Raw genomic sequence first — 27654 nt, 5'->3', positions numbered from 1 at the left:
AGGATATATTGATAATGATTTTTTTCACATACGTGTATAGGAAAGATGTCATGCATTAAGTGTTTTATGTAAATTAATACAGCACACCTTATCTCAGTTGAGCCTTACCTTCATCATCAACACGATGGTGTTGAGCGCAATCATCACCATGATGAAATACTCAAATGGAGGAGACACTACAAACCGCCACATCTTATATTGGAATGATTGACGGTTCTGAGGCATGTATCGCGTTAGGGGCTTGGCACTGATGACAAAGTCTATGCAGGCCCTCTGCAAGGAGAATAATGGGAGAGTCAATGTGCTACAGTATATACAAAATGTTACAGCAAAAAAATTCCCACTTTGGTAAAATTGAAATGAAAATCTTAATTGGTTTTGGTTTCTCTAAACATAGCAGGACTTAACAGAAAACAGTGAGACATTTATTCCCTCAGTGCAATATCCAAACATTGATGGCTTTGAACTACAATGGAGCCCCTGACTAAATTCAGGAGGATCTGTAGGTGTTCTGGTTTAGTCCTTTGTCTTTTTATTGTCCCTCCCTTTGTAAATAGGATGGCAAAGAGACATGGATGACCATGGCCACACTTCTTCCTAAAGGTGTTAGAAGTGATGGTATGCAGAGAAGCAGTACATGATACAACTGGCTCCATCTCATTCTCCCTACCTCATTCTTCTCAAGACTGCACTCCGACATGACCTTGTCTCCCTGCTCCTGGAAAGTGATGATAATTAGAGCCACAAATATGTTGACAAAGAAGAAAGGAAAGACCACAAAATAGACCACATAGAAGATGGACATTTCCATGCGAAAGCCAGGAGTCGGGCCCTGATCCTCGTAGGTTGCATCCACCGAGTGTTTGAGGACACTGAAAAGGAAAAGTAACCCTTGATATTAAAATGATTGCTCAGCTGTGATGCAAGTATATCACAGAAAGCTTTCTATACATACATACGAGCCTTTGCATTAATAGGAAGGTTCAGGTCAGACTCTCGAAAATTAATAATAAATAGCGTCAGTGGCATAATCAAAAAAAGTCTCATCTATAATTTAAAAAAGCAGCTGATGTGACTTCACACTTTCCTAGGGTGTAAAGTAAGTTTTTTTCAATTTTTTTTTGTTAGGCATATGTTTGTTGCATTTTAAACAGTTAAATACACATTGCTGAAATGTCCTTTGTTGCTAAAGACTAGACTTTTGTGACTTTGGTGCAAAGCCCCAATGATTAACAAGCGCATTCTCTTTACCCATTTTAAACAGTTGACAGGTTTACTTCAAACAACCATGGTTGGTGACATGTACAGTATATAGTACTTGAACGGGCATTTGATTGACGAATGGCATTTATCCCTTGTGTGTCTCTACCTCTATCTTGTTAAATGCTCTTGTAGGAGAAAAATAGGGAATTTTGTTTCTGGTTATACTTTTACTGTATGGTAGTCAGAGTAGAACGCACTTACTTGGGCCACCCTTCCCCAGTGGAAACCGTAAAGAGAGTCAGGAGAGCCCAAAGGACATTGTCATAGTGGAACTCATATTTCTTCCATTGCCTGGGCTGTGCCCTCACATCATCATTTTCATAATTAAGATATTCCCCCCTAGACAGAGCAGAAAGATCATCAGTAGAAAGTTTTATGATCTTGAGGTCGCAATTTTCTGCTTTCCGACACTTACCGGCAATCTTTCTCCAGGTCTTTTGACTCATCTGTACAGTAAAAGAACTTGCCCTTGAAGAGCTGAACAGCAATGACGGCAAAGATGAACATGAAGAGCATATAAACGATGAGGATGTTGAGTACATTCTTCAGTGAATTCACTACACAGTCGAACACCGCCTGGGGGGAAACAGTGACCATAAGAGGAAAGACTATGGGGCCTCAGCAACAACTCAACCAGCAGTCTTTTTAGAGCAGAACTAGCATAATGATTACACTGAAGATCAGTGTTTCTCAACCTATTTTCAGTCAAGGCAACCTTTAAAAACTATGGACAGTCTCGAGGCACCCCATTTTAAAATGTAAGAACTATTAAAATAGTTTTACGTAATGCAGCAACACCCAAAAAAGTCGAAGTAGAACACCCAACGTTAGAGGTGATTTATTTTTCCATAGCAAATACACTTTTGCAAACTGGTACTGCCTAGTATTCCAATGTTTCTCCATCACTCAGCTAATGTGACCCCACCGCTGATGGAGAGGGGCACGGGAGGGTCGAACAAGGTTGCTATGCAGACGAGTGACATCCTCCTTATCAACTGATGACGCCAAAGGTCATTAGGATGGCGGAAGCTAGAAGGTTGTAATAGTGCACAATGAAAACCAGTGTAACTAAAAGGCAGCCTTCATCCACGCGCCCACTTGTATACAATTTTTAATCAATTTTTAGGCATTTTGCCAAGGCACCACTAAAGAAACCTCAAGATACCCTGGTTTAAAAAGGCTGTTATAGATAATGTCTCAGGTTAAATTGCCAATTCACCTAAAATTTTTTAGTCATGGGGGGAGCAGGGAAACTAGGTGACTAGGTGAGGATCTGCATACTTCAAAAGGATAACCTTACTGCCATAATTCCCAACTCTGTTCTTGCCCACCTGGAAGTTTTGAATGTTCTTGTCCACCTTTGTATTTTTTCAGTCATCATGTGACCAGCAGACCAGGAAGAGTTCAGGAATATTTTTTTTGGTGATGCCGAGGCAAATTATAGCAGCCAAGTTCTCTACACAATAACTTAAACCAACAGTTTTACATATTTTGCTTATTAACACAGATGGGCAAGTCAGAAAGTAATTTTTCATGCAAGAAGCACTACCCATTTCTAGATCTGCCAATCCACAGAATTAAACCCTTGCTAAACTCCATTCCCATTCCACAGATAGGAATATATGCTGATAGATACAGGTCTGGGGTTAGTGGGGTATAGGAAGAGGCTGCATTCTCATAGAGAGGGCATCTTTTTTTCCAGGAAAACATTTGCAATTGTTTCTCAGATGCAATTAGCAGGTCACCAATTTAATTTAAATTGATTTTACATTCCAGGGAGATAAAAAAAAAAGACATCCTTTAGTTCAGTTACATATTCATAAAGAAGTCATTAAATGTATTTGAAAAGACTGCTAATATTAATGACTGAGATCTATTTTTATAGTTGTGCACTGTGAGCCACAAAGCACTGCACTGTACAGTGCTGCCAACTAAACATGTTTCAGGCACCGTGGGCTGGAGAGGGAGGCTTTTCAGCAGGTTACAGGGGTAAGAAAGCAGGAGAAGGACCCCAGCAGTGTCATGATGCTGTAAAAGCAGAGAGCTGTGTCACTCTGCTAGCAATGGAGTGTAGTAGGACTGCGTCATGGAGCTGGCAGAATTATAAATATGTTGAAGATAAAATAGTCAATATAGATGTACTGGTGCAGACAGGTCGTAAATGCATACAATAAGTCAGAAAACAAGGCGGTAAATGAAGCCAAAGAAGACAGATAAGAAAACAAACCTTGAGTTTGGGCAGCCGCTTAATGGTTTTCAAAGGCCGCAGAACCCTGAGGACCCGCAGGGATTTGATGGTGTTTAGATCTTTCCCTTTGTTCCCTCTACAGAGGAAATACAAAGAGATATCGTCAGTCAAATTTTACAAGATGGCACCCAGCGTGAGCGTCTTCACCCCGAGGATCAGATTCATGCTTTACCTCTCACAATGCTCTTCCCAGAATCTGGGTCACTCTTATCAGGCCTGCACTTTAATTTTTTTTTTTAGACTTCCCTTCTTATAACACAGAGAAATACCTCATAATACCATTCATGGAACGGACAACTGACCTAATTTATCTTAAAGGAACCTCCACTGAATGTAAAATGGAGGCTGCCATAGCCGACCCTCTAAATATGTGTACTGACTGGATGTCATGCTGATCACTTGAATTCAGTACTCTCAGGAACTGACCAAGAGCAAGTATGTGACCATTAAAGTCAGAGTACAGTCAGAAATCTTGGGATGTGTGCTTGTTTGGGTGTGTCACTAGTGAAGCCTTTGTATTAGCATGCCAGTCAGACAACTAGCATTTTCAGCAGTGCCACCCTCTATTCATACTGCAATGGCCTCCTGTAAGCTAAGCAGAACTAAAGGCAAAACTTTTTTTTCTGGATATAATGAAGGGGAGTTATAACCCGTCAGGCTGTTTTGCCCATTTAGGAGATTCCCCTTCACTTTCTGTCCCATAGCAACAACAGGGAGTGAGGAAAATGCTACAAAACTAGAGAAATCTTAATAATGGTCTCCAGGAAAAATTTAAACTGTAAATCTACCTAATGGGGACACAGACCCCAAGCCTTTGGTTTTACTTTAATAAGACAATCTTCATGTAGGTCCAAGCATATGATTTAAATCATTTATCAGATTTGAGCTTACCTTCTTACATTGTAATTGTTCTATTTCATTGATAAAAAAAAAACAATACTAGGTAAGGTAACTTTTTACATGTTTACAATTAGGAGCCACTTTGGGGACTACACTTGACTGAATTTTCTTTGCACCCAATCCAATGGTCACATCCAACAGAGGACTGTTCTGAGCCTGTGAAAATGATCCTCAGCTGAGAATGATTCAGCCTGCTTTGTGTTTCTATTTATTTACACTATTTGGACCCTTTTCGGTTGGTCTAATATACTGAGTGCTCTTTAATGTTTGAGCTCCTGTAGTGTTACTAATGGGGTACCACAAATATTCTTTGGAGGAAAAAAGAATAACAGAATAGAGCAGGGATCCTCAAACTATGGCCCTCCAGCTGTTGCAGAACTACACATCCCATGAGGCATTGTAAAACTCTGACATTCACAGACATGACTAGGCATGATGGGAATTGTAGTTCCTGAACACCTGGAGGGCCGCAGTTTGAAGACCCCTGGAATAGAGTGTCAAAAGTGGGGCAATCTTTGGACAAGGAATTCTCTGTGTTATGTCAGGATGGTATAAAAAGATATGCAGATACACCTGATAACAGAATTGTTGCTCTAAGACATTAACCAGAGCTCCATTAACATTACCATTCCTTAGGAATGGGGAGGAGCCACAGCATTCAGTGGGGCCTCCCAGATGCAGAGCATGCTTCATCCATCATGCATCTTGGTTAGTCATGCATACCCGATTGAGTTTCATACCTGTGCTGTGCTGGCTTTCAGCTACAGAGCCCCTAGCCCCAAGTGGAATATTTAACAACCTTTCCATTGGTGGAGATCATACTTCACAGCCAAAGTGAATTTAAAGGGGTTCATGTTCAGTTATTTCCATCCCTTGACCATCAGCGGGTTAATTTCCAATTGTAAGTGATAGACGATTTACTACTGAATGGACCTGCACTATGCATAATGGCTGCCATGTTGTCTGAAATCGATTTTGCCAAATTACAAACTAAATCTGTTCAGTGGTTTACACCTTTTACATTTCACATTACTACCTTGGCCAGGCAAAATACATTATCTATAATGATCAGGAACTGGGTTTGTTTGAGGCCAGGCCAGACCAAGCCAGTGTTTGAGCACCTGCAGGAACTGGCCTGGCATCACCGTAGTCTCTACAAACCTTTTACCTTCCACAATACTTATGCAATTCTAGAGCATTCTTATAGAAAACTTAACCAGTGCTTGCAAGGTTGATCTTTCTTGCCTCCTCCACCTCACCACAAGTCAAAGATGCAAGTCATCAGACTTGAAGCAGCCAATAGCAAGGTGCAGGAGGCGGGTCTGAAACCGACCTTACTAGCCCCAGAAAGTATTTGAATAATGGTATTCAGAGCTTTTGGGGGCACTAAAAACCACCCCACTAGTATTTAAAAGTTCCTGTTGCTAATATTCCTAGTGGTCATAAAGTGTGAAATTCATGATGGTCAAAACTCAAACTTTAGTTCTAAATATGTAAAGAGCTGTCTGTTTTTCATTTCTTGAATGTACTGCTTGGCAGTGAAATAAAAAAACGTTGTGAATCTAAAAAGGATGGTATTACAGCCCTGTCCTTTGTCAAGCTATTGGCTGTATGTATGACAAAGCCTAGAATAGTGTGCTGGAATTTTTTTGTTCCATAGCCTGGGTTCCCTAATGTGCCGGTGCCTGGTTTATCTTGAACATGCAGAGGACCCTCACACATGTTGTTGCATTTATTTATTTGATGTTGCCAAATAAAAAATTGTATCCTTCACTTAAAGATACTTTTGAAGCTCATAGGAAAAAAGTAGTGCAATTAATATATTCTATATGATTTTACAGATTATTTTCTCCTGACTAGAAGACTTCTTTAAATTTAAGTACCCACTTTCTGAACTACTGTTTGTCATCTACTTAGGGATGAGGGATGCTAGAAATCATTGAGCTGCAGAAGTGCTCCGCTAGTTTGCAAAGAGAGGGGGGAATACTGGAGAAAGCACAGATGTGTATGAAAGGCTTCTGTGCTCATCTGATTTATATTTACAAGATCTAAACATTCTAACCAGCACAGCACAGGTAAACTAAGTAGGTCATAGGTGCAGAATGACAAATCATTAAATGTGATCCAAGGTTATCTTGGGTGGCAGGCTTAGGCAATATGTGACACATAAGGTTGTAGTACTACTAGGAGTAAAAGTCCCACAGGTTGCCTAAGCCTGCTGTAAGGTGTACAAAATCTCTTGGCCATCTTACAGTACAGTAAAAATCTTAGTTAGCTGGGGTCAATGCATGTGGTGGATATTATATGACGAGAGCATGCGCTGAAGTAGGCTGTAAAATCTAACAGCCTCCGAATCAGCCTTCATAATTGGCCCCTAGGAGTGCCTTGTTTATTAATGCCTCCAGGGTTTACTTAAACCTTCATCTGCAGTTCATTCAATGAAATTAATGAGATGGTTGTGGCTAATTCTACATTGTGGTACAGGATGACAAGAAGGAAGGGTTGGTGTTGTTACAATGGTTCTAAGATTATAGGGCACAGAAACAAGAATTGGAGGGACATATACAGGACCTTCCTGTATGTGTAGAAATTATATTGCATTTACCCAACAAAACTCCTAGAGACAGAAAAAGAGAATCCGGCCATGGAGAGACAAAGAGAAAGCGTAAAATCAGTAGACAAGCACACTACATAAAGCCACAAAGCAACAACAAAGTCAACAATGCCTTTAACAAAAAGTCAACATCTGCACACAGTTCCTGTCCATTTTTACATTCCCCCTTCCTAAAGCTAGTTATATACTTTACTAAGAAGCCTGCAAATAAATAAATAATCTTTTGAAAAAAAATCATTAAGTATTAACTACAACTTTCCTGAGGCAATTGCACTAACTCTCCTACAGAGGGCAGTATGTACTGGAACAACAATCACTTCATGGCCAAATATATTTGCATCAGTCAACTGTATTATATATCAGTATTTTCTCCATGTATTTTCAGAACACAATTTCACACATTTTATACGCATTTCTTAATTATCAAACTGTATTTGATAACCTATATTTAAATGTACCTCCCCTACAACAAATTGTATTTAGTTGGAATTCATTGGGTTAAAACAAATATTTTTTTGTTCTCATATGCTACATTTGGTTGGCAGGATGTATGTGTGTCAAATATAGTTGTCACAGGACATAAAATGTTTCTTCTCTAGTGAACAAGTGATTTAAGGTAGCCTTCCAGGGTCTACTAACAGGATCTAGGGTGGTCCTCCTATTCCTAGTGTTTTTTTTACAAGATAGTCATGCTAAATCTAGTCCTAAGATCTATGGTGTAACTGCTAGGTATACTGGTAGGATCAAGGGTGCTTTGATGTTCAAGTTAAATCCAGGGCAGTCCTGGTATATCTAGTAATGTAACTGGAAGTTTAGCTGAGATCACTAGAAATAGGATTTATGTCATTTCTACTAGGTTTAGTTGTAGCATCCCCGGTGAACTGCTAGGTCTAAATGATAGGTCCATGGTCAACCTGTTAGGTTCAGTAGTAGGATACAGAGTGGTCTGCTAGGATTAGCAGTGTTATTGAGCGTCTTTTTGTTATATCTAAAAACAGGCTCTAGTAGGGTCCTACTAGGTCTATAGTGGATTGCTAGGACTAGATGAAGGAACCAATGTTGCTATGCTAAGTCTACTGGTAGAATACAAGGTAGTCTGCTTGATGTACTGGTAAGCTCCTGGGTGGTCCTGATAGGTGCACTGGTGTGATTCAAGGCAATTCCGTCAGTAATTGGATTCAGTGAGACCTATCTCCAAGTGGTGGTGGATACTCTAATTTGTGGGTAATGCTGTTGGTAGGTACTGGGGATGTTCTGCAGTGATATCAAGGAAAGTCCTCCTTGATTTAGCTATAGTTCCAGCAGAAACACTATGTCTAGCAGTAGAACCCTAGGTGTTTCCTAGTAGTAGGATCCAAGGTGGGTTTGAGTAGGCTGTTCTTCTCTTCATTCTTACAATTTGCAGAATTAAGAAGATCAAAAAACAAGATGGCAAAAGAAAGATACAGTATTTCCCAAACCTGTTTTCGATCCCACCAACATCATGTGTTTTGCGAACAACTTTACACAGATAATCCCGCCTCAACAATGTGATTTAGTGACCAGTGTGGTGGATATACATAAAACCCGAATTGTTGGTGGGACTTGGAATACCTTTGGAAATCACTGACAAAATAGATTATGTAAATACAACATCTCATAAATGAAATGATTTGTGTTTAATTTGTCCAACTGAGCTAAGCTAAATAATAACTTACACTAATATAGCACATAATAATTTTTATTAAATTACATTATATAAACACATTTGGAGAAGACTCTGAAGCTATCACTAAACTAATGTGCACACAAAAAAAAACACTCAAACAAATGTTCATGCTGTTAGCCACCTGTATTTATAATAGTATTTAGGTAGATGATACTTACGAGAAGGCGAAAGCCACCAAGGCTCCACTGACCACAATAAAATCTAAAATATTCCAGAGGTCCCGGAAATATGAACCAGAATGGAGGAGAAGACCCAAATCAATCATCTGTGGACAAAAAAAAAAGTTTTATATGGGACAATATGTTGTAAACATCTACGATACAATTTAATGTTGGATATCAATCCTGCTACCAACATTCTTTCCTTTTCTAATTGTTTTTATCTCAAGGGAATAGTAGGCTACTGCTCAAAAATAACATACCCTACCATATGGCAGTTCAGCATTTCAGCTCTGGGGCCCTAACTGACAGCAATGGTCAAGCTCTTTTAACTCTCCCACCTGTCACAACTTCCCCATGGCTAATTCAATCCTATCCAAGACAAGCTGACCCCAATTCACCATTTACACACATGCATGACTCCAAAATCATGACCCAGCAACAGCTTATAATTCAAAAGTGCAAAATGCAAGTGCAAAATTCAAAATGCAAAATTAGAATTAGAGGGCTTTAATCTTCTGGCTTTGGTCATACAGACTAGGCCAAATTACTCCGCAAAACCCCTTGGTCATTGTTTTCTAAGAAGACCTATTCCTGAGGTTGTGACTTTGCAATATAGGCATTTAACTTCAATCATTAGAGCCTCTCTATAATGTAATTATGCATATGCATGTCTTTAGTGTTGCCTAGATGGGTTCAAATTGATCACGCAAATTAAAAAAAATCAAACATTTTCATGACTATGTCCTATTCTTACTGCAGTCTGCAGGAAGTACTCGTGGAAACAGTTGCAATTCTTATATAAGAATGAGTAGCAAATCTCTAACTTTTCTCAGGCGCCCTGGGAAAAAACTGCTTCCTATCCTGTCTTTAGCACAGTTGCCATGTTTTCTGTAAAACATTATCAGTATAGTATCAGTCATTTTATTGCTGTCTGTATCTCTTTTGGGGAGATGTCACCTCTTGATAGAAGCACAAGAAAAAGGGAAGAGGTTGTCAATGGCACAGGAATACCCATTTGATAGCAATATTAACCTGATAGATGTACTAACCCTTAACCATTTACAAAATTATTTTGTTGCAATATATGTAGAGATTTTCCATCTCTTGACAAGAAGAGCAAGGAAATCTCCTCAGTGGGGACAAAGTCTGCAAAAAAAAAGTCTTACAGAGGTTTTATGTCCTTTTTTAGTGTCCAAAAAACTGTACTATAGGGGTTCTGTGTGAAAATGCGTATTGCTGGCTATTATGCTGATCCTGTGGATTATTTTATTTTTTTATTCTTTGTTCATTTTTCAAATATATTAAAACAAGGAACAGAAAGAAAAAGAAGAGCCATCCCCAATCCTGCGGATTCTGTATTTTAAGCTGATCTGGAACAAGAGTCAGAGTAAAGTTAGAAGTCCTTACCTGTATATTTGTTTCAGGTCAGTCACTCAAAGTTTTGCGGCAAAATGGGTATACTGTAACTAGTGCAAGACCCAGGTGCAAATGCATTGCTACACAACAGTCTACTGAAACTGCAAGTAACGGATGATGCTGGTCCACTGTCATTGGGTTGTTGAATGACGTGGCGTGATCTTAGACACATGATGTGAGTTTTCTCCATCAGGTGGGTGTGTTTCCCAGTCCCAAACGCTGACTGATCTTAGAACTTTCCATATTTTAATTAGCAAATGAATAGGGAAGCACCTTCTCAGAATGGCCAAGCTTTTAATTAGTGCACAGAAATGACACAGCTAATATTAATTAGATTTTGCAGGAAGTCTACGGAAAACACTGTAAAGGAGGTTCTGTGTGGCTTCACAGCACAGGAACTGTTGAGTAATATCAGTCGAGAGTGTTGAAGCTGATGTCACAAAGAGGTGTAACTTTTAAAGTACACCTGTCACTTCACCATTCTAGACTAAATGAAAGGGGCCCTTGATAGCCTATTCTTCCTTTCAGCTGGTACTCACCTTCAGCACACTTCCTTGCTGCATCATTCACCTGCCTTAACCTTTGGAAAAATGTCCAGTTATAGGGTAACAATTGCCTGAAAAACTGAAGAACATGATCGGATGGTCAATTCACCCCTATGAACCGTTTACACCCGCCTATCTCCGATCCAATCCGCCCCCCTTCATCTAGGCAGATCAGATCGGAGGTAGACGGTTGTAAGCCTACAGCAGGGTCCATTTACACCGAGCAGCCCATTGAGCAGAGCGGGCTCTGTCTGTGTTCACTCTGCATAAACTGAGCAGACACAGACCTGTCATCCGCCCACTCTGATCTTAAAAAGCAAAGGTTACTACTACAAGCCTAATTCCACCTTTCAGACAAGGTTTGGCAACTATGACTGGTACTGTATATTCAACTAATCAATGGTATACATTTGACTTGATTAACAGACAACTGCACATTAATATACAAGATAGAAAGCTTTCACTTGTGGATTGTGTGTAGTAAAATGAACTCATGTAGAGATTACGCTTACCTTTATCACCATCTCAAAAGTGAAGACCCCTGTAAAAATGTAATCCATATATTTCAGCACCTGCAATTACAAGGATATTCAAAAACTATTACCAACAGGATAAATAAAAACTAAAGGTAACTGTGGCAAAACAAAAAAAATATTTCTTATTAGGACCCTTTGCATCAGAGGAACTAATCTCTGGAAGCTGTGATAAAAAAAATGTAAAAAAAGGGCAGGCAACGGGCAAAGGACTAGTTAACAGTATTGCCCGTGGTCTCCCTGCAGCTGAACTTTCCCACATTACTGACTTACCATGCCTTCTTCGTAGTGTCTCTTTCTGGTGGTGGCCATCTTAGTAGAGGTAGAGCTTTGCTTCCCTATCTTAGAGCCTCCAACAAGAACAGTGAACAGTATGGTAGTGACATGGTAGTGACATCACCAAATCTCACTCCAAATCTCCTGAGACTAGCAGTCAGAGGCAGCAGCACCCTAGATCTCACACTTCATGCTATACAGTTATGAGGCATTAAGCAGTGGTGTGCCTAGTCAAATACCAAGAAGTGTACTGCTATTTTTCAGAGGGAATTCAAGACAAAATTCAAGGTACCACTTAGGAACAATTCATTTCTAAATGCTCCCTATAACATTCCAAGCCTTCCCTTTTTGGGTTCAGGTCTAATTAAAAATGAAACTATAATCATATGAAGTAAACATATTATACAAATGATGGTGATTATTTGTGATGGTTGTATGAATGCTTGAGACATTTTTTCTTTATATAAGCTGACCTTCTAGTCTTACTATAGATCAAAAACTATGTTTTTTTCCAAATTTTATGTAATATGAAGAAAAAAATTAATCTGAAACAATGACAGCTAAATAAGGGCTAAAAAAAATAAAAACACTTTTCAACTGACATGTGCAGATCAAAGTAAAGTAAAAACTAAAAGTAAATAAAAGGTGTAACAATAAATCAGTACCTGACTGTCAAACTACTATCTGATCCTGGCAGTTCAGGTATGCCCATGGTATTTCAATTAAGTTTTTAGGGTGTAGACCTCTAAGGTTCATGCACATGGCACGTGCAGCCTGTCATACAAGTGAATGGCTGTACATGGCCATACCTTTGTAAACACAGATGCTTCTTTGCATTTTGTTTACCTGTTTATGAACATCGAACATATTTCTCAAACACGTAATATGAGGCTATGGATTTCCGCTGCACAATGGGCTTTCTAAAGGGAAAGCCAAGCTGTTTATCACCTTTCAAGCACGCTGTCTCTAACTGAAACCTCAGACGGAGCTGTACTAAAAGAGTGGAAGAAGTCATTGGGGTTGATTTTCGAAAACTGGAGAGTGCAAAATTAGCTGCATCTCTGCCTAGAAACCAATCAGTTTCAAATTTTTTTGGTTAAAGCTTAGTTGAACAAGCTGAAGTTAGAAGCTGATTGGCTACCATGCACAGCTGCACCAGATTATTGACTCTCCCGTTTCTTTTTTTTTTTTTTTTTTTTTTTTAGTAAACTTTATTTATACAAGATTAAAAAATGTACAAAAAGAAAAATGCACACAAGAAATAGGTGCATGAAACTGAGTGAAAGGGTGCAAACGTCACAGTATGATATAATAATAGTTCGCAGCACAACATATGCATATCTAGAAACCAACAGGTAGTAATGGTACTAATCCAAACATTCGGGGTAGGAATATATGTAATGAATGCACCCAATCATAAAGATATCTCAGAAGGCAGACTGGGTGACAAAATAGGTGACAAGGAAATGCAATCAGGATAGGCCCAGGATGGAATACAAAGCTTCTTCCATGATCGCATGAGGCTGCACTCTCCAGTTTTAGTAAATCAACCCCACTGATCCATTTCATTCACTTGTGTTTGTTTACATTTCAGTTTGAACTACTGTGGTCTGTAAACAACGTGCTATTTACAAGAAAAGAACCCTAAAGCTCTACCTTCTCTCTGAAAATGAGTAGACATAAATTATTTATTAGGTATTAGACTAATAAAAAGAACAAATATTTAAAAAACATATTTTTTAGTCTTGACCATAATAAAGAAAACAAACAAAACCACATTCTTTTTTAACTCTCCATTTCAAATTTTGAAATCCTTATAGATTAATGTAAAAACAAACATTCTGGACTCTCAGGGTTGCTTACATCATTGTGAGGGGCATCGGCCTGTACGGGGTCTTCCGCAGCCAGTGCAATGCTGCTTAGGGTAATGACTACCAGGATGACCATCTCAAAATAGCGTAGGTTGACAATGTAGTGACACAGACGGCGGACTCTGTCGGGAGAGTGAGAAGGAAAACCATCATGCGCTTTGTCTTTACTACCTCACATGCCTTCCACACACTAAATTCTTCCTCTGGTTGATGAAACTCCTGTCAAACCATTTTTCAACAACTAAGCTAAAGTCTGACGCAAATGTCCTCGGCATAGAATGGACTGCTGACAGAAATTGTTCATATGACAAAGTGACCCAGCCTTTCTGAAACACAGATGAGGGCTAACAATGACAATTGAGGAATGATGGTGAATGTGTTGGCAATTCGAAAGCACTCACGGGTTGGTGGAGCTGAAGATGAACATGGAGCTGTATGGCAGAATCTGCTTCGGCCCATTTTTCGTTAAGTCCTCTGCTTCCATCTCCTTCTTCTCCTCAGACTTGACGTCGAATTCCACGTTATTGACTGTGAGGGGTCATTAGAGGATGTATTGTTATTCTGTGTGGGATTCATTATGTGTGCTGGTGTATGTCAGCAGATCACCAAGAACTAGAAACAATTCTACCACTACATGTTACCCAGAGAAGTCCTGAGAGACCAGTATCTAGAGTGATAGGGTACTGAGTGTGCTGGGGTAAAATGTAGGCTGCGCCAAATTAACATACTTTTGGAAATTAGGAAGAACTGATTCTGTTTCTTTTAATCTACTTCCTGTCTGTGACCCTATTGGGGAACTTCTCCCTCACTTTCTGCCCCAGTGATTCCAAAAATAAAGGGTGTGGTTGTCTCAAGACGATAAAGGCAGGGGCAGAAAAAAAGAATACATCATCAAAAATTCTCACCCTTCCTCAATGTGTATTTGTGCTCCCATTGGAGAGATTTCACATTACTTACTGTCCTGGCAAGAATTGAGGGGAAACCTCCCCTATGGGTACACAGCTGGTGTTAAAACTGGACAGGGGTTTAAACACTTCACCACTCTATCCAAAACAAAATAAAATGTTTGCTTTTGGTTTAATCAAAATGGTTGTAATACTAGAGATATGTTTAAATATATATCATATACTATAAATATATAGAAACATTCCACACAAAAGTGCTACTTTCTATGCACAATAATTACAATATTGTTACTTATATTAATATAACATTATACAATAATAATAATAAGAAATACTACTAATACTAAGATTTTCTACAGTAACATGTCCATAGCCACTGATATCTACAATAAAATGTCAACTGCCACTGACTGGGGAATTTTTACTTGACAGTAGTTTAAACTGTTAGTCAATACTACTATGGTAGTTCTGGGTACAAGTTGATCGATCGATCAGCTTGAATATAACCAGCCTGCAGGATTATCTTGCAATTATCGCTAGCGACTGCTACAGCCGCTAGCGATAATCACTGTCTTCTCCTGGCCGGAATGGCTACCCGCAGGTAGGAGACAATGGCCCGGCAGCAAGGAATTCCAGCAATAACACTGTTTGTGTTAATGGGGAAATCAAGCAAATTGCTTTCCTGCAACCCGTTGTTGCAGGAAAAAAAATGTTCTGTATATGGCCAGCCTAATTAAGCTTATAGTAGATCATAATACTATTTCTATTTATCACTGGCATATTTTTCTAGTGAAAGAAAACTATATTATACAAGCAATTGTGTGCCGGCTTTGGAAAGGGATTATGAAAATGAAATCGACCCAGACACTTGGAGAGGACTGAAAAGATAGAGATGCTTAATGTAGCAAAATGAAATGAGCGTAATTAATAAAAAATATTTTTGAATAATATATTTTATAAAAATATAAGTACATGAAACAGCCCTATCTTTTCATTGCTTCATGCCTAATATTCCTACACAATAGCTGATCTTTAAGTGATTGTAAAGGCTCGTTTTTTTTTTTTTTAAATAACAAACATATTATACTTACCTCTTCTGTGTAGTGGTTTTGCAGAGTGGCCTGGATCCTCCTCTTCTCTGGTCCCTCTTCGCTGCTCCTAGCCCCTCCCTCCTTTGAGTGCCCCTCAGCCAGCAGCTTGCTACAGGGGGCAACCCAAGCCGAGTCAGAGCTCAGTGTATCCATTCAGACATGGAACCCCTACCTGGCCCCGCCCCTCTCTCCCCTGATTGGCTGACTGACAGCCGTGGGAGCCAATGGCGCCACTGCTCTGTCTCAGCCAATCAGGAGGAGTGTCCTGGATGGTTGAGGGGATCGTGGACATTGCTGGGTAGAGAAGGTGCTCAGGTAGGTAATTAGGGGGGTGCTTGGGGGCTGCTACACACAGAAGGTTTTTTTATCTTAATGCATAGAATGCATTAAGATAAAAAACCTTCTGCCTTTACAACTCTTTTCACTGGCCCTCTTTCTTAGTACAAGTTTTTTTCTGGAGGTTTGAATTACCTGACAATGTCTTCTATTGATATTGCTAAATTGCTGAACCCATTATGAGGCTTTCCCCTTTTTCCTGTTAGATTTTTAAAATGTATTTTATGTTATGGAGACATGAGGACCAGAGACACCCAAAAAAAGGGGGGGGGGGGGCAAAACGCCCAGGTAGATAGGAAGAGAGTTGGGAATTATGGAAAGGTTATCTCATTGGTGGAGTATCCAAGACTTAAAACTGAATCATGCTTTAGGGTTAGCCTTCAGTGATTATACAAAATGTCCGCATGTGAATAATTTCACCATACAATATCCTAGGGGGGGTTGCCAAGTAAAAACAAGAGATGAGACATCATATGTCAGCACTGTGGTTGTAGTGCATACATGACAATCCTTATGGAAGAGAAGCAGATAAGAGCTTTGGGTTTACCTAGGAAACATAAAACTGTGTATAGAATAAACACTCCAATCTCCACATAAAATTAGGTCTATCAAATATAAAGGGACACTGCCCTTTAAAAGGTTTAAAGTGTTTTAGCTAACTCCAGCAATAACATTTGAGGTTCATTATTTCTTGGAAATTAAATTTTATGTCTACAAAGTATAAACAATCCTTTAAACTAACAAATAATCTGTTGATTAAGAAGCGTAATGTCATAGATAAATGAGTGTGTACTGTATAAATATCCATTTTAGAATTTGGCAAGTGCAGTTTGTGCATTAACCTTTAAACCCTTGCTGATGGGAATGTCATAGGCTTTGTATATAAATTAAAATTTTGGCACGGGTGCAATGATGGTGGTGGCACATGCCAGAAACTGCATCTCTAAGTAAGAGTTCTCACTTGGTATGACTGCTGTGTCTCCGGGCGGTGCTGTGATGGTGACGGGTATATTAACTGTGCTGGAGCGGTCCGTGTGCGGCTGAGACATTCGGTTCACATTTTTCTGGTTATCGGCATCTTCTGATTGCTCCGGCAGCTGCTGTAGACCCCCGACAGGGACCTCAGCCTCGTTACGGTGGTCCCTGCAGTGATGGATATATATATTATTAAACAAGACTTCCAAGTAGTTTGAACAGATGCTGGAACAGGTAGAAGGGGAGAGAGCTTTAATAACACAAGATTAACATTGAAAAACTGTCACATGCTGAGTTCAGGCTTTGAAATGCTACAGTAATGGCTACACTTCAAAGAGACACAACCTGTAATCCTTACACTGATACCTCCTTATCATACAACATAATTTCTTCAACACTGCTTCAATGAAATACTGCTGCAGTCAGAATCATGGTGGTTGCTTTGGAGCCTGCACCTTTACAAATCAAGTTTGCAATGACAGCTCCTATATGTCCATCCTCACAGATTCACTTTAAAGGAATAGGTAAATTAATAATTTGCTGTACTTCAAAGGAACTTATAATCAGAAATATGGGACCACTGACTTGTCATAATTTTTCTTGCTCCACTATCTAGTGTTTCACTTAACAAGCATGCTTTCCCCCAAATGTAATCTTATGACTTAAATACCTGTTCTGGATTAGTGACTCATTAAATTATTGGCACCAGGAACAATGTCATCATGCTCAGAGATTATTGGGTTGGAATCCTTCAGGACCCTCATATTGTGTTTAGCTTTATTTCCCACTATGCAACTCATATATCGATGTGTGTGATAGAAGACGTCAGTGTTGCCTCAAGCAAGCAACCAGCCTCTTATTTCCTATTTCTGCCTAGTACTATATCATTAAGAAAGTAGAGCTGACCAGTTTCTGGGGACAACACAGTCACTTCTAGACACTCCCAAACTTTAGGCCCAGAGTACTTGCATTGATATATGGATGAGTTACCTGGGTCTGTGATTTCGATGTTCCTTCTCAGCAGATTCTCCATCTTTATTTTCTTTTTTCTCCTCTGTGTCATATGTAGAAAGTGCTTTGTGCCTGTTGCGATGACGTGACCTAGGAACCTCCTCCCCATTTTCACCACGAGTTGTGCCATCTCCATCTCTGGTGCCTGATCTAGACCCTCCTCCTCGGTGCCGAGACTTCCTCTCACCTTTGCTGCCAGAACCTGGTTGTCCATTGCCATCTTTGCCTTGTCTTTCTGCAGAGTGGCGGTGTGTACGGTGCCGGCGGTGCTCCCTTTCCGTACCCTCTTCAGGGGAGGCTCTGCGGTGGTGCCGCTTCCCCCTCTCTTGGCTTCGATTCCGCTCTCCCCTTCCTTCCTTCCCACCTTCCCCTTCTTTACTGTGACTTCTATGCTGCCGATGGCGCTCCTCTCTATCATTACTACCTGAGTCTCCATTATGGTTACCATTCTCTCTACAGCCACCATTGGTTTCGCCTGTGCCTCTCTCACGGTGCCGGTGTTTCCGCGGTGCTGGCTCCGTAGCCTCCACAGGCCCTGGCTCTATCTCATTGGGTGCTAACTCTTCTGGGCTGCCATCTTTGGTCTCTGTGGAATCTTGCGGCTCCACCAGCAATGGTCGATCCATGTGACTCTTCATATCCGGCCGCAGTCGCAAAGTAGTAGCATAGCGCAGACGGTCTTCAGGCTCCAGCTCACTGTAGAGTGCCTCGCAGCTAGCCTGGAAGTTGTGCATACGGATTTGGGTTGTGCGCTGCTCCCATACAGACCGACATTTAGTTGAGTTTTGCTGTCTGCTGAAGAAACAGAAGAGGTTATATTTCAGAAGTCACTCTAGGCAGAATATTGGGAGGATGGAGGGGCAGAAAAGACAGCAAATAAACAGATCAACCATGAAGTAACATAGAAAGAGCAAGCTAAAGCAATTCAAAAGTTGTAAAAATGAATGAAAAAATGTACTAAGGGATGAATAAAGAATGAAAGGGAAGGCATTCAGGAATCAGATTCATGGCAGGGAGAAAATATGGTAGGGAATTAGGGACAATATTGGATTACTATTACGCCTGTATCCTGTAACAACAAAACCACACATAAATTGGGATATGCGAGGCATAACAACTGATCAAACACTTAACAAAAGCAGAAATAGAAAGGATAACAAAGGCTCCTAGCAAAATAAATAAGGATAAATACTGATCAAGTCACCCATCTACAGATAGAAAATATTTAATTTGGGCCCCCAGTAATAATGTACAAACCTACACATTTTTCCTAGATTTATTAATATGTAATTTTTGATGGAGTATGGAATGGTTAGGACCCTTGTCAGGTTTTGTCTGCTGTCAGCATCCATTAAGGAGACTTTCCTTAATTGTTCCAGAGACACTACATGGGGAAATTATTTCTTATACAGGTGTCATATCAAAAGATGCCTCAAATGGAAGGTATCCCCTCAACTCCTGTTCCAGTGACAACTGTAAAATTTTGGAATTATCATCACCTTCTCTTTTGGTGACAATTTAAGGCCCAAAATGGAAAATTTTAATAACATTATCTAGCAGTAAGTGACTTGATTTTGCTGCTGTGGTAGGGTTTTTTTTTTATATGGAGAGAGTAATGTGCGTGTGTTGTGGCTGTTATATGTTTACATATGTGTGGAGTTTTTATAGAAATTCATTGTGATTTGCGTTACAATGACAATAAAAGTATTTATCTTACATTTTTGGAACTACCATCACTTTCTCTCCTGGTGACAATTGTCAGAAGAACATACAGAAGGCAAATATGCTTAATGTGAACACAGAAATTTATAAAAACCTAACATGCTTCCATACTCTATTTGGAGCTAAAGAAGAAAAAAAAATGCAGCCTAAACCTGATAGTAATTGCACAGGTCACTGAGGAAGGTGGATACATGTAAAAATAGTGCATGCTGAATCTAGGCTCTGTGATCCCTCTGTGCTGGATTATGGCAATTGTAGCAATTCAAAGAATGTACCCCAGGCCACGAGGACATGGGACACATCAAATATCATACTTATGTCAGCGCCCCCAACCTTAGTGCCAAACAACCCTCTGTTGTAATGAAATTAATATCTTATTTTTTTATTAATGAGATCAATATAGTATGATATGAAATATTGTTACCACCCAAACAGTTATGTTAGGTTTGAATAGTTTATGGCAAATTACATGCTGGAATTTTTATATCTCCTGGGGATTCCAGCGTTGAGATCTCTGCATTAGAATTGCCAGTTCTGTTATGGCCTTTACAAAGCCAGATGATGGTGCCACCATGATGTGACTGATGAGTTTATCTGTGAATGACAACTTTATAGAGGTCTTGGAAGGCGAATAGACACAACTACTGTAGGAAAATCTCACCATTGTGGGAGAGGCAGAGACACAACTACTGCAAGGAAATCTCACCATTGTTAGAGGGGCAGAGACACAAGTACTGTATGGAAATTTCACCATTGTGGGAGGGTCGAGACACAACTATTGTATGGAAATCTCACCATTGTTGGAAGGATGGAGACAAAACTACTGCAGGGAAATCCCAGTTTTGTGGGAGGGGTGGAGACACAACTACTGCAAGGAAATCTCACAATTGTGGAAGGGGCAGAGACAGAACCACTGTATGGAAATCCCACCATTTTGGGAAGGTCAGAGACAAAACTACTGCAGAGAAATCCCACTACTGTGGGAGGGGGTGGAGACACAACTACTTCAGGGAAATCCCACCAATGTGGGACAGGTGGAGAAACAACTACTTCAGGAAATCTCACCATTGTGGGAGGGGCAGAGACATGACTACTGCAGGGAAATCCCACCATTGTGGGAGGGGCGGAGACACAACAACTGTATAGAAATCTCACCATTGTGGGAAGGATGGAGACAAAATTACTGCAGAGAAATCCCACTCTTGTGGGGGGTGGAAACACAACTACTTCAGGAAAATCTCAACATTGTGGGACAGGTAGAGAAACAGCTACTTCAGGAAATCTTACAACTGTGGAAGGGGCAGAGACACAACTACTGCATGAAAACCTTACCATTGTGGGTGGTGCAGAGACACAACTACTGCATAGAAATCCCAAATGTTGTGAGAGGGGTTGAGACACAACTACTGCAGGAAAATCTCACCATTGTCAGAGGGGCTGAGACACAAACTAGTTCAAAGAAATCTCACCAGACTGATGCAGGGAAATCTCAGCATAGTTGGAGAAGGGGGGGGGGGGGCAAATACATAAACTACTGCAGGGAAATCTAATCATTGTGGGGAGGAAGGGGCATTGCTGGGAACTATCACCATTGTCGGGGGGTGCAAAGACACAAACTACTACAGGGAAATTTTAACATTTTAGAGGGTGGGGGCACTGCAGAGAAATCTCATCATTGAGGGGAAGGGGGACACAAACTACTGCAGGGAAATTCCATTCATGTGGGATGGCGAAGAGGTACCAAAATTCTGTACGCTTTGCATGGAGTCAGCCTTTATATTTCCTCAGCAGTAGAGTAGAGAGTACTGTCACCTGCCAGCATGTGCACAGTGCGACCATTGCACTTTCTGGGAATCACTGATTTCATTGTAGAGACCTAATGCGCCCCCTACTTACCTATAGCCCTGCAATAAATAAAGCTCATGCTAAAAAGAGATCACCGTTTTCTTACAGAGAGCAAAGGGGCCCAATCTGCAGAATGCTGGCAGGGACCAGGTTTTCTGCTTTAGGCTGTGACTGCTTTAGAAAAATATTTATTGAGCTGATTGAAACTGAGGAATAAATTGGTCTTTAAATCAGCTACATGAGAAATAGTATTTCTGGACTGCTGATAGTACATTTTTGCTTATTACCTATACTTTTCCTTTTTCTTCTGAAATAAAATATATAAATGGATGACACCTTCCATATTTAAGTACTGATATCCATATTACAAAACAATAAACGCATATCTTAAAAATTAAAGCAGATCTATCCAACGGCATAATCAGTAATATCAACATATAATTCAAGATAACTTCCCCATTTTGGTAATGAACTCAAAGAACCTACCACCAGGTTCAAGATCCTAAGATATCCAATACGTAAGAAAGCCCCCATGTGATTACGTAAGAAAGCCCCCATGTGATGGAAAGGTGTCAAACCCTCTCCTCCCTCCCTTTTTCCCCTTCCCTCCCTCCTGAAAAACAAAAACGAAAAAAATTTCCTCTCCTCCCCCAAGCGCCTATACTTAGAGCTCTTCTTAAACTTAATATCCCTGAAGACAGTCCTCTTTTATTTAAATGGTGGCATTAATAATCAGGAAAATTTACATCATCTATACACCAGTACAGAGAAAAACTACTGCTACATAAGATTTTTCTCCTGATAATTAGTGTGTGATAAAATCTGATATCATTTTTAATAACCATTTCTCACGGTGTTTAATAAGCGGCCGGTGGATGGAGAGATGAGCACAGCTATTCTTAGTAGTTAAGGATGTATTATTTAAATACAGATCACTCTATTTCATATTCTTTCAGCACTGAGCCCAAATGATTTTGCTGGAGAGCCAGAATAAAATAGGAAAGTTTAATGAGCGAAACTGCAAAAGATAGCAGAATGGAAAGATAGATTGTGACTGAGTAGCTTGAAGGAAAGATTTTCCAGACAAGCTCTGCAGTTATTGGGGAACCAAAAGGCCCAGCGTTCAATGCTTGATAGTTGCCTCTGAGCAACATGCTTCTCAAATGTACGTGATGGGAAACGTCAGTTTTTTTTTTTATCCTGTCTAGCAAAACTAAGAAGAGAATTAATTAAAATGCCCCAACGCCACTTTTCTGGTGGTTTGGCCCTTAAGAATTGCCTGCACCTGGGCTGTTTAAGATAGGTACTTGAATCTGTCACTTGCACTGACATTTGTCGTACAGAGGAATGATGGAATTCCAGAGAGTGTTGTAGACATTCTTTATTATGAATCTAGATGGGACTGCTCTCGAAAAATCCAGTACTGAAGACATTATGGGCCTAAAAATACTCACTCTCTGGCTGTCATGAAGTATCAACCACTGTTTAAGCTACTGCTCTGAAATAGGTATACAAATTGAGGGTTCTAATGTTGTCATGACTTTCCTGTTTCAAGTCAGTGACTTAGAAAGTATTAAAGCCATAAACAGCCAGAGAACCAGAATTTTCAGGAAGATGATATCATTGCAGCCTTGGCAAAGTCCCTAGATTGGAGCTCAAGGGCTGCTTTACAATAGTAAAAGATAAAACTTTTGTTGAGAAACGATACTGTTTCTCTATATGGTGACATGTCAGACATGCGTTCATGCAGACTTATACAGTTAAAGAGAGGCCCACCTAATCTGTCGACATGCACACCTACTGTAGCTCTTTAAACTGTGTTTGGTTTCCCTTAAACTTTGTGGGTTTTTTTGTTCGCATAAAAGCAGTATTCACCTTAACAGATAGTAAATTGCTTTGTGTAAAGCCAACTGTAAATGTAATGCACACACATTTATCCAGGCATTCATGTTCCCTCCTCTCCCCTGTATCTTCGAGATACGTTGATCTATGGGAGCGCAGTACATGCAGGATTTAGGGGATTGGGACGCAGCAGGAGACGGGAAGAACTGGGTAATTTGCATAGTGATGAGGTCTATTTTTAAGCTTGGCTTTAACAAGGGCAGCGCAATTAAATGCTTGGGGGCACCTCCGAGGCATGGCTGGTACAGGAGATGGGTCTACACAGAGGCCCAGCGGTAGACTCACATTTGAAGAAAATAAAATACCTAAATTTAAAATATTTCAGCTGTGCAAGCCAACCAGGAAGAATTTAAAGAAGAGTTTCTACAACCATTATTTACAAAATAGCCATGCTGTATTCCTGCAGCGACAATGCAGCATTTAAGATACCCTATAGTGAAAAAATACATAAGCCTACTATAATTACAACATGTTCCTATAAATCAACTGTTGCAAAGCAGTACCACATCCAAATAATATTGGAATAATCAAAATACGGACAAAGAAAGGGGATTTGGGACTTTACTATACCAAATTGTAAAGGGAATTAACAAAATTGAATGTATAAAAAGTTTTACAAATCTTTGTTAATGTTAACCACTTCAGCCCCGGAAGAATTTAACCCCTTCCTGACCAGAGCACTTTTTGTGATTCGGCACGTCGCTTTAACTGACAATTGCGGTGTCGTGCGAAGTTGTACCCAAACAAAATTGACGTCTTTTTTTCCCCACAAATAGAGCTTTCTTTTGGTGGTATTTGATCGACTCTGCGGTTTTTATTTTTTGCACTATAAACAAAAAAAGAGCGACAATTTTGAAAAAAACGCATTATTTTTTACTTTTTGCTATAATAAATATCTCCCAAAAATATATAAAAAAACATTTTTTTTCCTCAGTTTAGGCCGATATGTATTCTACATATTTTTGGTAAAAAAAAAAAAAATCGCAATAATCGTATATTGATTGGTTTGTGCAAAAGTTCTAGCGTCTCCAAAATAGGGGATAGATTTATAGCATTTTTATTATTATTTTATTGTTTTTACTAGTAACGGCGGCGATCTGCGATTTTTATCGTGACTGCGACGTTATGGTGGACACATCAGACAATTTTGACACATTTTTGGAACCATTGGCATTAATACAGCTATCAGTGCGATTAAAAATGCATTGATTACTGTAAAAATGTCACTGGCAGTGAAGGGGTTAACACTAGGGGCGGTGATGGGGTTAACTGTGTTTCCTGGGAGGTGATTCTAACTGAAGGGGGAGGGACTAACTACAGGAAGTGACAGATTGTTGTTCCTAGCTAATAGGAACACAGGATCTGTCACTCCTGTCAGAACAGAACAGGGAAGTGTGTGTTTTCACACACTCGTCCCTGTTCTGTGTCTCCTGGTCACGATCGCTCGTGGCCGGCAGTCATCGCGACCGTCATCCACGAGCATCGGCACCCCCACTGTGCAGCTTGCGCGCGCCCCTGCTATCCGGACCCCACAAGATCACGTACAGTAAAGTGATTTCGTGCAGGGGAGCCAGCCTGCCGGTGGCTGGTCCAGAAGCGGTTAAACATTAAAAAGCGCTACAAGAGCCACATGTTTTCTAGTTTTTGTTTGAAATACTTACAGTGGGGAAAATAATTATTTGATCCCCATTTACAAAGAAATGAAGGGTCTATGATTTTTATCACAGGTGTATTTTAAATGATAGAGACAGAATATCAACCAAAAGTCCAAAAAAACACAATACAAATGCTATAAATTGAGTTGCAGTTCAGTGAGTAAAATAAGTATTTGATCCCCAAGCAAAATATGACTTAGCAATAGTCCGGGATCCAGATACAATGCAAATGTTATCTCCGCACAAGGGTAAAACTGCCCAGGTATGAAATGGAAGTCCAGAGACAAGGAGCCCCAGGTGCTGGCTAATGCTAGTTGAAGCTGTGTGCAAACAGGAAAATCCGGACAGCCGCACTCCAGGAGTTTATAATCCAAGTTGCTTTATTATAAAATCAGGAACATGTCATACAGGACATCATTGACAGGGTGTACAGGCAATCAGCTAACGCGTTTCGCACTATGCCAAGTGCTTACTCATAGCTCATGAGTAAGCACTTGGCATAGTGCGAAACGCGTTAGCTGATTGCCTGTACACCCTGTCAATGATGTCCTGTATGACATGTTCCTGATTTTATAATAAAGCAACTTGGATTATAAACTCCTGGAGTGCGGCTGTCCGGATATTCCTGTTTGCACACAAAATATGACTTAGTACTTGGTGGAGAAACCTTTGTTGGCAAGCACAGAGGTAAGATGTTTCTTGTAGTTGGTTACCCGGTTTTGCACACATCTTAGGAGGAATTTTGGTCCACTCTTCTTTACAGATCTTCTCTAAATCCTCAAGGTCTCTTGGCTGGCAACTCAAATTTTCAGTTTCAGCTCCCTCCATAAATTTTCTATAGGATTAAAGTCTGAAGACTGGCTTTGTTGCCTTAGCGGTATGTTTTGGGTCAGTGTCATGCTGGAAGACCCATCCATGACCCATCTTTAGTGTTCTGGCTGAGGGAAGAAGGTTCTCATCCAAGATTTTACAATACATGGCCCTGTCTATTGGCCCCTCAATGTGGCAAAGTCGGCCTGTACCTTAAGCAGAGAAACAGCCCCAAAGCAGAATGTCTCCACCTCCATGGTTGACTGTAGGGATGGTGTTCTTCGGGTCATAGTCAGCATTTTTCTTCCTCCAAACACGACAAGTTGAGGTAATGCCAAAGACCTCAATTTTGGTCTCATCCGACCACACACTTTCTCCCATTGAATCATCATTGTTCATTGGCAAACTTCAGATGGGCCGGTACATGTAACTTCTTGAGGAGGGGGAAATTGCAGGTTCTGCAGGATTTGAATCCATGGCAGCGTATTGTGTTACCAGTGGTTTGTTTCGTGACTGTGGCAACTGCCTTGAGATCATTCACAAGCTCCTCCAATGTAGTTCTGGGCCGATCCCTCACTTTTATCATGATGATCCTTACTTCATGAGGCGAAATCTTGCTGACGATCTTGTAGCCCATTGCAGCCTTGTGCGGGTCTACAATCTTGGTCCTGACGTCCTTTGACAGCTCTTTGATCTTGCTCATGATGGCAAGGTTTAAATGGAAGAAAGAGATCCTGTGGACAGGTGTCTTTTAAACACATAACGAGTTGTTGTTAGGAGCACCTTCTTAAATTGACAGGACTAAAACTGTGTACCACATGAGCACATACTGTAGCCAGTCTGTGGGAGCCAGAATTATTGTCAGTTGGTAGGGGATCAAATACTTATTTTGCTCACAGAACTGCAACTCAGTTTTTTTAACATTTGTATTGTGTTTTTTCTGGATTTTTGGTTGACATTCTGTCTCTATATAAAATAAATCTATGATAAATTATAGACCCTTCATTACTTTTTAAGTGGGCAAACTTACAAAATCTGAGGGGATCAAAACATTTTTTCCCCCACTGTATTAATAAAAAGTAATGGAAACGAAAAACCTCTACAAGCTAATCATATATTAAGAAACATTGAAAACATTCCATAAAAGCTTGTAGATGGTTTTATGGAATGTTTTCAATGATTCTTAATAGATAATTAGCTTGTAAAGCTTTTTAATGTTTAACAATAATAAAGATTTGTAAAACTTTTTATACATTCAATTTTGTTCATTCCCTTTACTATTTGGTATCGTGAAGTACCGGACACCCTTTCTTTGATTATTCATACATAAGCCTACTACTAAGTTCTCCTTAGCATTACTAATACCAAGGAGAGTATTACTATTACCAACACTAAGCTCTCCTTTTGAAAATGCTAGTTTCCTAGTTGCCATGCTGATCCAAAGGCTTCCATACTTTGCGAGCCCTTGACCAAAAACAACTGTTCAGACCAGGTGCTCTCACTTCATAGCTACATGCATATTGTGGATCAGTGATTTGGAATGTACACCAGCTTCTTACATATCAGGGACTCCAGTAATGAGACCTTTCCAAATCTTTGGCCATTACAAAGCCAAATGGCAGTGTCACTCCATCCAGGTATGCTGTGTATGATGCAGAATAAAGAGCAGAAAAGTCTGGCTACAAGACAGCACCTTCTTTATGGCCTTATGGTAGGGATAGGGGTAGGAACACAAACTGCCATGCAATATCGCCAATGGAATATACAGTCAGGTCCATAAATATTGGGACATCGACACAATTCTAATCTTTTTGGATCTATACACCAACACAATGGATTTGAAATGAAACAAACAAGATGTCCTTTA

The 27654-nt window shown here is 40.0% G+C and overlaps 1 protein-coding gene across 10 annotated transcripts in view; it reads right to left on the bottom strand.

Annotated features, from left to right (window-relative positions):
- Positions 1-27654, bottom strand: part of CACNA1B (calcium voltage-gated channel subunit alpha1 B) — a 404014-nt gene that overhangs the window by 80285 nt on the left and 296075 nt on the right. For 8 of the 10 annotated variants that reach the window (XM_073599719.1, XM_073599724.1, XM_073599718.1 and 5 more), the window contains 11 exons: positions 17833-18648; positions 16829-17010; positions 13937-14063; positions 13528-13657; positions 11368-11427; positions 8892-8998; positions 3491-3587; positions 1679-1839; positions 1465-1602; positions 671-872; positions 109-273 (listed from right to left, as the gene is read on the bottom strand). In XM_073599719.1, coding sequence (XP_073455820.1) covers positions 109-273; positions 671-872; positions 1465-1602; positions 1679-1839; positions 3491-3587; positions 8892-8998; positions 11368-11427; positions 13528-13657; positions 13937-14063; positions 16829-17010; positions 17833-18648 — 2185 coding nt within the window. The remainder of the gene's footprint in view (positions 1-108; positions 274-670; positions 873-1464; positions 1603-1678; positions 1840-3490; positions 3588-8891; positions 8999-11367; positions 11428-13527; positions 13658-13936; positions 14064-16828; positions 17011-17832; positions 18649-27654) is intronic. The other 2 variants (XM_073599720.1, XM_073599726.1) reach the window with 1 other exon arrangement.

Source organism: Aquarana catesbeiana, linkage group LG09 (assembly GCF_042186555.1).
Source record: "Aquarana catesbeiana isolate 2022-GZ linkage group LG09, ASM4218655v1, whole genome shotgun sequence".
NCBI classification, from domain to species: Eukaryota; Metazoa; Chordata; class Amphibia; order Anura; family Ranidae; genus Aquarana; species Aquarana catesbeiana.
Note: the sequence above shows the minus strand (reverse complement) of the source record. Positions and strands in the feature narration are given on the sequence as shown.